The 15,549-nt window shown below is 38.9% G+C and overlaps 2 protein-coding genes across 2 annotated transcripts; one reads left to right on the forward strand and one right to left on the reverse strand.

Moving 5' to 3' along the window:
* Nucleotides 1-63: 63 nt before the first annotated feature.
* On the reverse strand, nucleotides 64-13,251 carry LOC5509502 (sorting nexin-25). Its single transcript, XM_032378463.2, has 23 exons — nucleotides 12,203-13,251; nucleotides 11,784-11,974; nucleotides 11,032-11,227; nucleotides 10,563-10,793; nucleotides 10,063-10,201; nucleotides 8,940-8,973; nucleotides 8,768-8,850; nucleotides 8,578-8,625; nucleotides 8,047-8,125; nucleotides 7,929-7,981; nucleotides 7,484-7,666; nucleotides 5,579-5,689; nucleotides 5,248-5,333; nucleotides 3,862-3,909; nucleotides 3,760-3,790; nucleotides 3,448-3,473; nucleotides 2,862-2,932; nucleotides 1,735-1,801; nucleotides 1,416-1,542; nucleotides 987-1,041; nucleotides 833-885; nucleotides 604-651; nucleotides 64-290 (listed from the first exon to the last, which is right to left on the reverse strand). The coding sequence occupies exons 1-23, from the start codon at nucleotides 13,090-13,092 to the stop codon at nucleotides 174-176; spliced, it is 2,967 nt and encodes a 988-aa protein (XP_032234354.2). The 5' UTR covers nucleotides 13,093-13,251; the 3' UTR covers nucleotides 64-173.
* Nucleotides 13,234-15,234, forward strand: LOC5509517 (DEAD-box ATP-dependent RNA helicase 35A). Its single transcript, XM_032378464.2, has one exon. The coding sequence runs from the start codon at nucleotides 13,386-13,388 to the stop codon at nucleotides 14,979-14,981; it is 1,596 nt and encodes a 531-aa protein (XP_032234355.1). The 5' UTR covers nucleotides 13,234-13,385; the 3' UTR covers nucleotides 14,982-15,234.
* The last annotated feature ends 315 nt before the right edge of the window (nucleotides 15,235-15,549 follow it).

Raw genomic sequence — 15,549 nt, forward strand, 5'->3', positions numbered from 1 at the left:
AGTGATCAGTAGATATATAGAAATTTAAGCCTTAAAGTATTAAGGACAGACAAACAAACACTCTTTCCATACAATAAATGTTTTTAATTTGCTGTTATTATTCATAATTTGTTCCTGTATATTAAAGAATTTATTATCAATATATTTTCCTTAAATAAATAACTGTCCCTTGATTAAGGGTCTACAGACTTTTTTTGCAATCTCTCTCTTCTTAACTCTTTCACTCTCTCTAAGACCTTTTCTGATTTGACTTCTGGGCAAATCGTGAAGATACACATTTCCAATAAAACCTGCAATTAGAAAAAAAGGTCAGTGCTTTGGAAGCTCTGCCACTACTCTCTACTATGACTCAACTGAAGTGTTGACTAAACTCAAATAAGTGCTGGGGTGGTTATTTTATTTTTCACGTCCCAGCTTGTTGGGGGGAGGTGCTTATTTCAAAATCTGATTTAAATCTATTTAAAAAGTAAGAGCCTCTTGCTCTAAATACGCAAGGATCCTTCAGTCTAGCTTTCCTCTACAATCTAAAGGGAGTAAATTGTGGCCCACAGTAAACTTATGTCAGCCCGCTTGTAATTGACGGCAAGGGATGGTAGGGCTTACATAGAACAGATGTTTGTTCACTCTGACATCTTGAAAAGCTTCAAAAACCTGTAGACAAAAACGAGAAGTTAAGAAGGGACAGACACACCACAACAACAATAATTTGAACTAAAATACTTATAAATATTTGATCTCTTAGCAAAGGAAACCCAACAAAAATACTTGGAACTAGGCTGGGCCTAAAATATGTAGCAAATCTCCCGTCAAATTTCCCATGAAATTTTCTTACTTTAATGGTTCCTAGCCTGCTGTTCTTTTTTCCAACCAAATTCTGTAAAACCTCTACAAAATAAGAACTTCAATAAGTCAATGTTACAAAAACACAAGAAAACATGACTTCATTGATAAAGACATGAAATAGGGTGTAAAAAGTGGATTCAAACCTGGGATATCTTTTAATAGATGGTCCATGGCTCGGATCTTTGTCTCAAGTTTTTCCTGGATAAAAAAATGATGTTAATATAAATTAAATTTTTAAATGTGTGCACTCTCCATACAATGAGTAGTCTTAGGTAAAAAATCTAGAGCAATTGCATAAACATTGACGCTTCTGTTCGAAGTTCAAAATTGATGACGCACTTAGTTTGTGATCTGTTGATTAAGGCCCGAGTGACCTTAACCATTTTTAGGTGGACAAGAAGGATGGGCTGCATGCAGACCCTGTGGCCCTGTGTGAGTTCCTGTTGGTGAGGCAACCTCTGGTAAATCCACAAAGCAAACATAGATTCAAGTCCCCAAAAGAATTAACATTCTTATAACCAAGCCAATATGAATCCGGAAGAAATGAAACAACAATGAATGAGGATACCCACCTCATCTGTTCTGATAGGGGCCGTCTTTGCCAATTGACCCGCAGGCCACAGTGAGTCCCGGAATGTGTGGATGTAATACACAATCATGGACTCTGACACCAACCATTCAAGCATTTCTTGAATTTCCCTGCAAATACAAGTGATTAGATTGGGAAAGAACATGAGAATGAGAAGAGATGGGGTGAGGGGGGATTATGGACTCTGACAAAAGCCATTCCAGCTTATCCTGAATCTCCCTGCAAATACAAGCAAGTAGACGACCAGGGAAAGAGACTCTTCGGCCATCCAAGTATATAAAAAAAAAAAACAGTTTTCTTACTTGTTGATTGTACCACCAAAGGTTATTTGGACGAAGGCAATTAGAGTTCTCCTCAGCAGACGAAAAACTGGAGGATGAGAGAAAGCATTCAGTGAAATAATGGAGAAACAAAACGAAATGCTACGTACTGTATGCTTTCACTTACACAAAAAGGGCCCATCTCTTTTTGATGGTGATAAAAATACATTATGCCGACAGAACGATGCATCAATCTTTCATTTTTGTGTTGTTCGGATGTTGTCAATGGTGTAATGGGTTTTACTTCCTTTTAACACATTGACCCCTCAACCAGCCTGTACCGGCTTTGGGAAGTACCCACAACCCAAAAAATTCATAAATTCAAAATAAACACAACAAGATGAAGATACCCAGGCATCAGTCTAAGGGATAAATGGTCTTGAAGATATGCATCCAACCAAGGTGTTGGCAACTATTCTTAAGCCAAATAATAGCACAGGTTCTTTGTCTTTTCACGCCGAAGCCAAACAAATCAATCCCAGGTTATACAGACCCAGAATAGCAGTGTAAACAATTTTGAAATCAATTTGGTTTCAGAAAAGACAGCATTTAGGAGAGCTGTGGTGATTCATTAGAAAATTATTTTCTCATCCAGGCAGAGCCAAACAAGAAGAAATCATCATGAATCCACCTTTGCTTGCAAATGTCCATAAGCAAAGCACTCAATTATGCCCCAATAGACTTCATGATGTCCTGAGACACTCTCCTAATATGCTCATAGCTGTATTTTTGATGAAAAATACAAGCAACCATCAACTTGTGCTGGCTTCAGCACAATGACGAGGGATTAAAAGTGGGGACCGCAAAGCACTGTTGGAAAGCTTGGATACCGCTGACTAGGTGCAGCTGTGTTTGACTTTGACAGGCCGTATAAAACTCAGAATAGGGGGGAGGTATCTGTTTTCAGTTTTTCAGTGTTTTCAGCTCAAAAATAGCCAGGAGTCAATGGGTTAATCCTTGTGCTTTCTTGTTAAAAGTTCACAGCCAGGTCTTTACCCTATATTTGTTTTTCCAATCCTTTATTCTTCCAAACAATATATTCATTCATACAAAGCATCAGTAAACAAGATAACCCAACCTAAAATTGGATTACAAAGATTTTAACACACCTCCTTTTAACTCAAACACTTCACCAATCAATGCATAGAATGGCTCAGCAATAGAGTCCTTTGGGAGCGAGCTGCAAAAAGAGAGTAAAGACCAAATATAATGAATTGTGGGCAAATGGCAATGACTAGCTATTTGTTCCAAGCTGACTGAAGGGTGCAGGGATGGGAATAGGTGCACAGACTGTCAGACTTAGGGATTGTGTGGTATTGTATGGAGCGGCCTACTTAATTAAGGTTTACTTTGCGACTAGCACCAGTTACAACCTTATTTCCAAATCCCCATGGTGGTTGATTTGGGAGCTTCAAATGTTGCATAAGCCTTGAGGAAAGGTGCTAGTGAGCCCAGCGCTTAAACGTTTAAAATATATCCATCTCAAAGTCATGAGAAAAATGTTCAGTCACCAAAAGTAAGGTGTACCCTTTTGGTTGTACCTTTCTTTTCTCAGACCTTGAACAAAAATTTGGGAAGTAAAAAAATGTGACACTTATTTTTTTTTCTTCTGTATAAAAGCTTTGAAGGTTGTGGCACAGAAATGTTCTTGGGAAAGGGGAGTTAAGGAATATATAAAAGGAAGGGCTGCAATACCTGTCTTCTTGGTCGATTCCAGAGTCCTGAAAATACAATGGGGTTTAGGGAGATTGTACAACTCCAAAAAAATATTTTATCAACTTTGCTACAAGTGGCAGGGTTACCACAACAGCAGACCCATTTATTGTAAGCCCATGGAAAAAAATATTATAATTGATAAATAGAGAATGCAAATAGACTAAAAAGGTTACAGGATGAGCAAGACTACAACAGGAATTACACTTGACAGACAGTTTTGTGTGTACTGTTAATACTAGTACAAAATAATATAAATGAAATAACCACAAACATTTTACAAAATATACATACCTCGTCGGTGTCATCACTTGGGATCGGCAAGCTGTCAAAGGAAAGATACTGTTAATTATTATGCTTAAAGTTGGACAGGACAGACATAAAATGTCATTGTACCTTTTTAAGACTGCCATGAGGGAAAACCCTGCTTTCTTGGCCGGCTCACTGGAGAAAATTTTTTTTTATCAATAGATTTATCAGTGGAAGTTCACATTTAATCAAGTGAATTTCACTTAAATATCCATAGTACAACAAAGATTTGATGATTTGTGAGATTCACGGAGGAAATTTAAAAAAATCATACATTAGAAACTTGAATGCTGAAATCAAATCAATTACTTAGTGTAGAGGCATGATTTATTTACACAAAGTAAGAATGGAGGGACCATGTCAGCACATCACAAGTGTTTACTTACTTTAGGTGTTCTGGGCTGAAACACAAGCCTGTACTTACATTAGGCATTTTGAACTGGGACTGAAGTGTTACTAACTTGAGGGTGTTGGGACATTTCTCGTTACTTAGCGATTTGGTTGTTAGGTGTGCGCACCATCATCCAGGTACTTCACATTTTTAGGCGGGAAAATCAAATTGCGGGAAAACAATTTACACACATGTGACATTACTAGCTTCGAAAACAAATGCCGAAACAGGCAAGAAAAACCCCCCAAAACAGCAAATACAATTAAACAAAGATAGGAGAGCATCATTTTTCACCTAGGGCACCTACTTGGTGACCTCAAGTGCTGATTTGAGCAAGAAAATGCATAGTTCACTGTTAAAAAGGGGAAGAAAAGTCGATATTTTGATAACAGAATTTTTTCACAAGATTCGCATTTGTAACCAGGCTTTATAGCAATATTCAATTGCGCATGCGTAGATAATTCTACTTTCGCTTTGCGTTTCCAACTCTTATAATCTTCGAGAAGAATGGACTGATCGTGTCTTTTTAGGCAAAGCATATTCTCCAAGTTGCCATCTACAAAACTACATATCGATTTTCCAATATTTTTAAAATTAAAGAAATTATTCAAATAAGAGTTGAAAATAAAAATTAAAGTTGTACGGAAATTTAATTTTATGGCAGAATCCAAAACGCATATTTAACTTTGTAGGCACCCTCACAAATAATGTTATAAAGCTACATTTATCTTTGCAACATCTAAGATTATAGATTTTATCTATTGTGACGTCATGTTATGATGTCATTGCCTGATGGCGTAATCCAAATTTAGATCTTCATAAACAATGATGCAATGCCTAAACTCATTCCATTTCACAAATGTTTGATGGATTTATAGCGTCTGGAAGTTTTCCTAGCAACGGCCCTCAGAGATATGTCCCAACACCCTTCAGGTGTTCTGGGCTGGGAAAACAAGTGTGTACTTACATTAGGCATTCTGGACTGGGACTGAAGTGTGTACTTACTTTAGGTGTTGGGACACAATTGTGTCCAAAACAGCTTATGTTAGCTGTTTTGGGCTGGGACACAAGTGTGTACTTACGTTTGTTTCCTGAGGTGTTCTGGACTAGGACTGAGAAAGGAGTACAGTTCCTCACTGAGACATAAAGTCTCATCAGCTAGTAGGCTCTGTGGACCAACAAATTTGATCATCATTGAATCCCTTCTATACAATGTAATTAGAGTAATCTATTAATCTGTGGCATCCCTTCTACCCTATGGTTAGGGGTTACTCTTAATTGTAAGTACCTTAATGTTATAAAATCTTGAAATATCTATAAATTAAGTTTTATAATTTCATTTACCAAATTTAATCTAAGTATTTTGCTAGGATAAAATATTGGCAACTGACAGAAACAAAGATGTTATCTCACCTGTAGGTACTGCTCCAGAGCAAGACGGGACTTGTTGAGGAACTCGTCATCAAGAGACTTGTACCATTTCTTGGCAGGAGCAGGCAGTTCATTTGGTAACTTTGATGAACACTGAAAAAAATAATTTACAATATAATCATTATACTGTGATACCAATGGTCTCTTAAGTCAGGGCTTCTGGTAATTTGGCTTTCTCCGCGTAATCCGCATAATCCACAAATTTTCGCGTAATCCCGCGTAATTTGGCAAAATTTTGAAAGATAAAACATTTTAAGTGCGCCACCTGAAGTGTTCTTTTAGGGTTCTTACCTCTATTTTTCGTAAAAAAAGAGAGACATTCTTTTTAAAAGTGCGATATTTCGAACTGAATTTCTAAAACAAATAAAATGACTAAGCGTTCTTTGCTAAACTGCGAAGGCCTAGGACTAATAATAAAATAAAAATTAACCATTTCAAGTTATTTCGTGCTTTCCTTCGGTACAAAATGTAGTTTGGGCGTAACAGTTGATATTCCGTGCATTCAGCACGTAATTCAGGAAAGAATCCCGCAAAATGGTGATTTTTAAAGGAAAATGTAATGCAAAATCCCGCATAATTTAGCGCGTAATGATTGATTTTCCGCGTAATTTTGAGTTTTTTTTCCGCGTAATTCCAGAAGCCCTGTTAAGTGGATAGTGTAAAGTTGCAACAATTGCTTTTCATGGACAATGACTTACTAGCAATCATTACTGTAATGAAGAGAAAAAATTGAGCCTTAAGAATCAGACATTATAATCATTATGACTCTCTTGGCCATTTGCATGGACATTAAAAGAATTATAAAATGTTAAGTGCAGCCAAAGGGAACCACTAAAGTTCTTAAAACCTTTCACTTATATCAATCTAGCCAAAACAAAGCATAGATAAGCTTTCAAATTCTGAAAAGGGAATTGAATTTGATTGAAATTTAAATTTTCTACAGATCTTTGAAAATTTTCCAGGCCGCGTGAAAGGAGATTGAATCAAGTGAATTCCAAGTTTTGGCGGGAAAATCTTAGAACATATTTCCCTTTAATCTGTTAAAATTCAGAGACGGCAATACCACAATTATTGGCGAATTGTTTTCTATAGAATAATCTAGAGTCGGGAATTGTATGCGAAAAAAGGTTTCGAAAATAGCGTGCACTCTTGAGAATGTCGCCATTCTTGATTGCGAATGCAGCACGAGCACTCAATGCAAAAACAATTCAAAGACTAAAAAATATCAGCTAATATTTGCAGATTTGTTTCCTGAAGTTAAATAATCATTTGACTACCAGCTTGAGATATAAAGATCACAGTAAAAGTTGTAACCACACAACTTTCTTCAGCAATAACTAAGAAGACATGAAAAAGGGAACCGGTCTAGCGTGCGCATAGGTTTTCTCGTGTAATTTGGTTGACATCTCGATCTACGTCACAAATAACTGGACCGGGGCCTTTCAGTTCACGGCCTTTTTTCCAAAGGTTGACCAAAACATATACAAATATTACAGATTTGAGTTATTTGCACGAACGTGTGTTTTATAGGGTCCGTACAAACCACATACCATTTGGAAGATAAAAATGTAAAGAATTGACAAAGTCTATCAACTCTGAAAGGTTATATGGACTTTAAGCTCCACTTTAACTAGGTAGTTATACAAGTGGACTGTAAGTATTTCCATGGTAGAAAAGCCACAAACAAACCACAACATACTGTTGCCAAACAGTTACTGGAACATATTGAACTGTAATGATCACTTAAGCAGATTCACAACTTTGATACACCCCTTGAAAACTAGATAGTAACAAAGAGGACTGGTTGTCTTATCCCAAGTCATGGCTTACAGCAGTTTAAGTCTTTAGGGTCAGGGCTATACGATGTAATGTGTTTTACAGTTTTACCTCTTTTAGTTTAGCATGAAGAATCTTGAAGTCATTGAACTTCCTGGTGACAACCCAACCCTCAGACGTAGCACCAGGAAGTCTGTCAGGTGATGCCCCAGATGGTGAGATGGGTAGGTTGATGGGAGAGCAGTGTACAACAATGACGTACAATGGGATCCACTTGTCATCTTCATTATTCCACTGTGAACAAATACAGTAATAGTCTTTTCACTTAGCCTGTGTAGCAAGGGCAAAGGATGAGGAAAGGAAAGGAAGAGATACAGCACATTGCGGGGGAAAAGGATACAAGTTAAAGAGCACTTGCAGCCAGCTCTAGCCAAATTCAGAAAAGCTTAAATCATCTCCCAGAGAGGGGTTTCCTTTTTTAAAGTTAAAACTCTCACAAAATTGTAGAAACATATCAGCAAGTGTGGAAAATGCAAATATCTGTAACCCCTTTTACCTCTACACCTTCAATCTGCACATTCCAGTTTCCAATATTTTCACACCAGCGATCTGAAAGGGTAAAATCTGATCAGTTTTTGCTTTCTCTAGAACTGAGGAAAGCAAATATCACAAACCTGTCCTTTCAATATGAAACTCTAGGTGTCGTCTCTCAGTATTCAGGATATTTATTTCTTGTTCTATTTTTTTTAACTCCTGATAATACAAAACAAAAATGTCATCTTTCAATACATATTTACTTAGGTTATTTCTTTGTCCTATTTTATTTAATCTATATTTCTGAAAATTGGCTCAAAAGCTGTTCAGCTTAATGAGAAGGCTCTTCATATTATACATACACTTGAAATTACAATTTAGTCCTTTTTTTTTCTCCTGTAAATAGAAATGGCTGTTCTACATTTAACTGATGCTTACAGGTTATTTACTGTAGCAATTAAAATCAAAGCAAACAATTTCATGATCCATCAACATTTTTTTTCATTCATCAGAAATATGACATGACTAATGGTATTTTTTGGAGCCATCAACCATTTTCCTGACAATGAATTTTGTAATAAGGGTATACTGCTACTGTAAGGGTGATTGGAAAGTTTAACCAATACTTTATTTCACTCTTTGGCATAATTCCAAAGTCAATACCAGTTTACCTCTGCATCTGCACCATAACTTCTTTTCATCACTTCCATTTGATGGGTCTATAAAACAGAAAAGAATTATTCAGTAGTCTGCACATCTTTTATTAAAATAGCTACAGTTACACACCCTTGTCAGACAATCCTAATGCCTATAACTGTAGGTGTGTGTAACTGCAACTATTACATTTTATCAACAAAATACCTTAGCAGCAAGCCTTTGATCCAATACTTCCAGCTTCTTCACGATAGACTCACTCCTTTCTTCAATAGTGCTGTGCTTGCGTCCTGTCAACAGATAGACAAAAAGCACAAATAATGTTGTGTCATGATGCATGATAAGTCATTGCCAGTCAAATTAAACTAGCACTTAGTACCTGACTTGACAGTCGAGTCTCCTTTCCCACCATCCTAGAAACAAAATAAATCACTGTCAGAACTCAACTAATATCGGGATGATTGTATAGAGCAATCATTTTATCATGCCAAGTTCAGGCTCCTCCATATATAGAGTCTATTGACAAAACATTGTCGTCAAGCCTGCATGTAAGCATGGATAAAACTACTGAAGTGCCTAGCGAAGTTGTGCAGCCTGTTGATGACAACGTTTTGTCAACTGTATACTACTTATTTTTATACTGTTCTGATAAGTGAGAGGAAGAAGGGGATGAGGGGCCTGGAGCCCCTCCTTGACACCTATGCATTACCACCTCATCTGAAAGGTAAGGGGAGGGGAGGGGAGGGTATGGAGCCCCCCCTTGCCACCTACTGTATGCATTACCTCCTCATCTGAAAGGTGAGGGGATGGGAGGGGACTGTAGCACCCTCCCTTGCCACCTATGCATCCCCCTCATCTCAAAGTCAAGGGGAGGGGAGGGGCATGTAACCCAATTTGCCACCTATGCATCCCCCTTATCTCAAAGTCAAGGGGAGGGGAGGGGCGTGTAACCCAATTTGCCACCTATGCATTACCTCCTCATCTGAAAGGTAAGGGGAGGGGAGGGAAGGGGCATGGAGCCACCCCTTGCCACCTATGCATCCCTCTCATCTCAAAGTTAAGGGGAGGGGAGGGGCGTGTAACCCAATTTGCCACCTATGCATCCCCCTCATCTCAAAGTCAAGGGGAGGGGAGGGGCGTGTAACCCAATTTGCCACCTATGCATTACCTCCTCATCTGAAAGGTAAGGGGAGGGGAGGGAAGGGGCATGGAGCCACCCCTTGCCACCTATGCATCCCTCTCATCTCAAAGTTAAGGGGAGGGGAGGGGCGTGTAACCCAATTTGCCACCTATGCATCCCCCTCATCTCAAAGTTAAGGGGAGGGGAGGGGCGTGTAACCCAATTTGCCACCTATGCATTACCTCCTCATCTGAAAGGTAAGGGGAGGGGAGGGAAGGGGCATGGAGCCACCCCTTGCCACCTATGCATTACCTTCTCATCTGAAAGGTAAGGGGAGGGGTGGGGAGGGGCGTGGAGCCCCCCCCCGCAACCTATGCATTACCTCCTCATCATTACTGCCCTCCACCCTGTCGTTCCAGTTCAGCTCAATGTTGTCCTCATCCTTCTGCTGTGCTCGTAGATCATCCATTTCAGCCTCCAGCTGACAGACAAACATGAAGTACTCCTGACTCAATACAAACCTGAAATAAATATTAATGATAGTTTAAAATTAACATTTCTCTAGAGGTTTGAATAATTGATGATTAATCAATAACATGTTTTAACTACCACCCCTCCGCCCATCAAAGGGCAGTTCCAGGAGTTCCAAAGGGGGGCTGATCTACCCATCCCTGAACCCTAGCTATACAGTGGAGTTCTGTGAAGCGAGATCAGTAGAGTGTTTAACTAGGCAAAGTTCTATTGATAGGTGGGGTGGGTGATCCCTAAATCAACACCATGTTCCATCATAGGTAAAAGAGAACAAACTGACACCAAAAGTCTATGGCACAAAATAGGATAGACAAAATGTGAGATCAATGCTCACCCTGTTCCCTGTAATACCTTCTGTAAAACTTCTCTTCAAGGTGTTGATAGACTTTCTTTTGAGCTGTAAAAAAGCTCTGCAGCCCCTCCGTCCCATTCAAAAATCCCTCCATGTCTCGCACCAGTGAAGTGTCCAGCATGATAGATTTGTCTGATGACGGTGCCACATAGACCTGATAGATATCATGGGTGCTTTTGACTATCTCCGCTGGCTTGACCAGGCGCAGGTTCTCTATGGCCATCCAGAAACTGCAAAAATACTCAAGGTTGAGCTAAGAAAATTGACTAACATTACATGCCAAGCCAATTTTGTATTAGATGTCATACCAATTTTGTATTAGATGTAATGTGTAATTAATTTTAGAAGTACAATACATTGACATAATAGTTTTAAGAAATGGCTAGAATAAAGAAAGAGAAGCGAATTTAAGTGACTATGATGTTTGTGTTAAAAGTGATCATATTTGTGTAACCATTACTTATGTACCTGAGTAGGTTTCTACTGTGGGTGTGGTTCTGTAAAAAAGACATGAAAAAGCTTCTTGCCAGACTGTTATCCATGATCTCAGCAAAGCTCAGCATCTTGGTTGGACCTGTGACTTTGTTTGTTGGCTTAGGTTTCTGTTCTGGAGTTGTGCTAGGCTTGTTTTCTGCTTGGTTATGGGAAGTATAATCTGGACCACCTAAGAAAAAATAACAATTTGATCATAAATACATGATTTCTAAAAATTGCTTTTTATAGATTTCTGGAGGGTCACACACATATGTATATACAGACACTGTTTTTATAATCAGATGTTGTCACATGAATCAAGGCACTCAGTGTAGGTTGGTTTCTGATCATCACAGTAGCAGTTAAAGAGACCATGACACGAAAATACATTTGTTTACACAATAAAATATAAGTGTCGATACTCCCTTTTAAAATATCCTTGCGTCTATCAAGACCAGAAATTTTTGAATTCTTGAAAATCACTCGAAAATTTGAAAATCACTCGAAAATTTGAAAATCACTCGAAAAGTTGAAAATCACTCGAAAAGTTGAAAATCACTTGTCTTGGCATCACTTTTTGATTGACACATGGTCTCGTGACGCCAAGAGTTGTACACACTTTACTGGGTTTCAGTCTTTCCTTCGCTTTCGCACGCCTAAGGGTCACTCAGAGCAAGCATAGTAGGGATGATAGGGGGGAGGGCTTTTTTAGGATGCAATTCTAATCATAATGCACTCTACTTTACCCAGGAGTTTGATTCTCTTCTCACACTGTGCCTTGGCCACAGTACATTGGTTGATATATCTTTTTAAGTTGCGAGTCCTTAGCTGGGCATCCTTGTTCAGTGGTTGATTGTCGGTTTGTTGATTTTGTTTCTCTATCCCACGCAGGTTATTAATAGTGGTTGCTTGCATTATTTCAGCAATAATATGATACCTTTAATGCAATGAAAAAGCAATGGTACAGTAGTGGCGGAAAATATCAGCTGTTACCTAGCTCAATTAAACATTGTCTTCACAATCAATAAAAACAAAATATGATTAAAAAATGTACTCTACCATTTTTATAAAATAAAAAAAAAACAATGTTAAGAACAAATGCATAGAAAAATTTCATAGAAAATAGAAAATAAAATTTGACATAGTGGTTAGAATACCCTATTACCTGATCTGCTTGAGTTCCTCTACTGAATTGCATGTGTTTATCATACGAATGAAGTCTTCATAAGTCTCAGCGTAAGCGTAGCGAGGCTTGTGTTTTGCTGTCAAAGTCTCTTTCGCCTCCAAGTAAATCAAAACGGTCTGATTGATGTAATCAGGGTCACATAACATGTCAGCCAGCGGCTGGAACACACTGTATGCTAGAATCTCCCTAAGAAGAACTCTCATTTCTGGACATTGGGAATTCCTCTCAGACAGAAAACAATACAATATGACATCTGAAATCTTCCTGAGGTAGTCTAGCTCAGCTTTTTTGCTTGTAAGACAGTGATGTAAAACAAATGCTTCAGCAGTTTCTGGAGAGTTTCTTTGATCTGCTAACCGCAAGCTCTGGAAATGGTTGGTCAGAATATCAACGAGGTCGCTAGATAGGAAATTCACTTTATCAACATTTTTTAACCTTTCAACAACATTGCTAGTAATTGCCCATAGTTCTTCAGTCATCAAGTCAACAAATGCGGCTTCATCTTTTCCTAGAACCCTGAACCAAGATAAGCAAAAATCGCGGACGAAAAAATCAAAGACCTCCTGGATCGATTGGTCGATGGATCTTGATACCAGAGTCTTGTGCTTGTAAGGTCGTTGTGTGCTGTTCACAGTTTTCTGTTCAAGGACGCGCGATATACGTCTCACCTTTTCTGACTGCTTCGGGTTCTTCGGCTCTCTGTGCTTCCCTGAGCCAAGGTACAAAGATAATCCTGTGAGGATGCCGAGCAAAGAGGCGATAACGTTTAGGATGGTTGAAAAAACAGCGCGGAAAATTGCATGGAAAACTCCGAGCTGCCAGAGCAAAACAATCGTCAAACCGCCCGCAGCAAGAACCTCAAAACGCATATTGAAAACCTTCTTCCTTGCCAACCCACTCTTTAGCCCTCTGGATTACATCTTGAAAATCAATTATCTAACGAATTTGCTGATCAAGAAAGTGGGAGAAATCCGCGAAGTCGTAGCTGCCATCTGCTTAGCGAACACTTTTGGGCAGACGATACAAAGTTGATACGTGCAGCGGTCATACAACATAAACATGCGCAGATCTGCAATACGCATCATATTCATAACTTATCCACTGACAACTGGAAGGCAAATCAAATATTATCTGGCCATTGAAAAACACACACAATAAAGACATGAAGGGGGCTAAAGGAAAAGAATCCAAGCAAGAAGACTTTGTGCCCCTCAGGAAAAGCCTCAAAAGGAAATCAACAGGAAGAGAGGACAATTTCATGTGGTCTTACTACGATGAAAATGAAAAAGTGAGTCGTTTATCAGACGAAGTTGTTGATGAAATAAGATGGAAAAATGGGATACATATTGAGGGAGAGGACTGCCCTAAACCAATTGAATCTTTCCATGATTTAAATCTTCCTCCTGAACTCTCTACATATCTAGCTAAAAAGAATTTCCAGGTTCCAACTCCCATCCAGATGCAGTCCTTGAGTTGTGTGATGAGCGGTCGTGATATTATAGGCCTTGCTGAGACAGGGTCTGGTAAAACACTGGCTTATTCACTCCCTCTCTGCATGCTACTAAGGACGAAGGCACCAAGCAACCCTGGCGACACACCAGTTGCTCTGATATTAACTCCTACAAGAGAACTGATGCAACAAGTCTTCATGAATGTCTCTGAGATGCTAGATGTTATCAGATGTCCTGGTAATCCTGGTACATTTCCTGGGCAAGGGAGTGTTAATCCTTTTCCACCTAAAATATACACACATACCCTACCCCCTCCTAGTCATAATAACTTTGGGCAACAGGGTCCCTTCCATTTCCACTCTATCCCAGGTCCCTCCAACCAGTCTGTGATATATGATACTCAGCAGTTTACTGCTAGATATAAGGCTGTTGCAGTATGTGGAGGTGTCCCTGTTTCGACTCAAACCATTGCCTTGCGTGAGGGTGCAGATGTGGTGGTTGCCACACCCGGCAGACTGCTGGATCTTTGTAAGAGGGGTGCCTTATGTCTAGACAAGATAACATATCTAGTTATGGATGAGGCCGACAGAATGCTTGGTATGGGTATGGAAGAGCAGCTTCGGAAGATTGTTGGACTCGCTACAGGTACTTCCAGGGCCAGGCAGACCCTACTCTGGTCGGCAACATTACCAGAGTCCTTAGAAAGACTGGCAAGATCTGCTGTTTTGAATCCAATCACTATTCAAGTAGGTCCGGGAGGTTTGATAGCACCGTCAGTACAACAAAATGTTGTCTTCTTGTATCATTACCAAAAGCCACAGAAATTACTGGAGACTCTCCGCACTACACCTTATCCTCCAGTCATAGTCTTTACATCTTCAATTCAGAATGTTGATTATGTTACAGAATTACTGAAGCAAGAACAGTTTCATGCTTCAGGGCTACACTCAGAAAAACCTCAAGATTATCGCTTCAAGCTAGTAAAGGCTTTCCGTGATGGCAAAGTTGACATACTTGTGGCCACTGACGTAGCATCACGTGGTCTTGACTTCCCTGAGGTTACCCATGTTATCAACTACGATCTCCCAGACACTATTGAATGTTATATACATCGCTGTGGCCGTACTGGAAGAATAGGGCATCATGGGATTGCTACATCTTTCTTGACTCTGGATTGTAAAATTGCGGAGGAGTTGAAAGAAATGTTGGAGGTTATGGAGCAACCAATCCCTAAGGAGCTTAAGATGCCAAAACAGTTTGGAAAGAAAATTATTAGAACAGAAATGGGTGATCGTGTGATCAACTAGAAATTCTTACAAATCCTCTAAAATACTTTGATTCTTAGCAAAAATGTGGAGCTTGCATATCAAAAATATCACAGACAACCCAGTCAGGTGAACATAGATTATGGCTACCACAGTATCAGCAGTTTTTTTTTGATAAAATAAAATGTATTTGTATAATAAGAGAGAGACTGTGAACAGGTGAAGTCTTATAAATTATTTTTTTTTTGGCTACAGCAAAGTAAGTATAAGAATTCAATAAAACATTGTGTCCTTACTCTCTCTTTTATCATTTTTCTTTAAAACATTTAACAGAGCAGCAAAAAAAAAAAAAAAAAAAAAAAAAAAAAACAGCAGAAATTGAAGGGTGTACTGACATCTGTTGCTAAGGAAAATTGAATAAAGCATAAAAGCTTTGCAGAAAGTCATAAGGGCCTGATATTTGCCAAGTTGACCACCACAGGTGTGCTGACTATTATGATGACGTTACCCCGTGACGTCATAATGCGACGTCATAGATACAGATAAAAGCAAATATTTCAAGTAAAATTGCTCGAAAACAAATACTGAATACGTTTTATGAATCTTGAGG

This window comes from Nematostella vectensis, chromosome 10 (assembly GCF_932526225.1).
Source record: "Nematostella vectensis chromosome 10, jaNemVect1.1, whole genome shotgun sequence".
NCBI lineage: Eukaryota > Metazoa > Cnidaria > Anthozoa > Actiniaria > Edwardsiidae > Nematostella > Nematostella vectensis.

Excerpts from the sequence above, each read along its gene's own strand:
- LOC5509517 (XM_032378464.2), top strand. The coding sequence starts at position 13,386 with ATGAAGGGGGCTAAAGGAAAAGAATCCAAGCAAGAAGACTTTGTGCCC.
- LOC5509502 (XM_032378463.2), bottom strand. The coding sequence starts at position 13,092 with ATGCGTTTTGAGGTTCTTGCTGCGGGCGGTTTGACGATTGTTTTGCTC. Across the intron at positions 8,626-8,767 it reads ATCAAAGGCTTGCTGCTAAG|ACCCATCAAATGGAAGTGAT; the intron begins GTATTTTGTTGA and ends TCTGTTTTATAG. Across the intron at positions 7,667-7,928 it reads TGCAGATTGAAGGTGTAGAG|TGGAATAATGAAGATGACAA; the intron begins GTAAAAGGGGTT and ends ATTTGTTCACAG.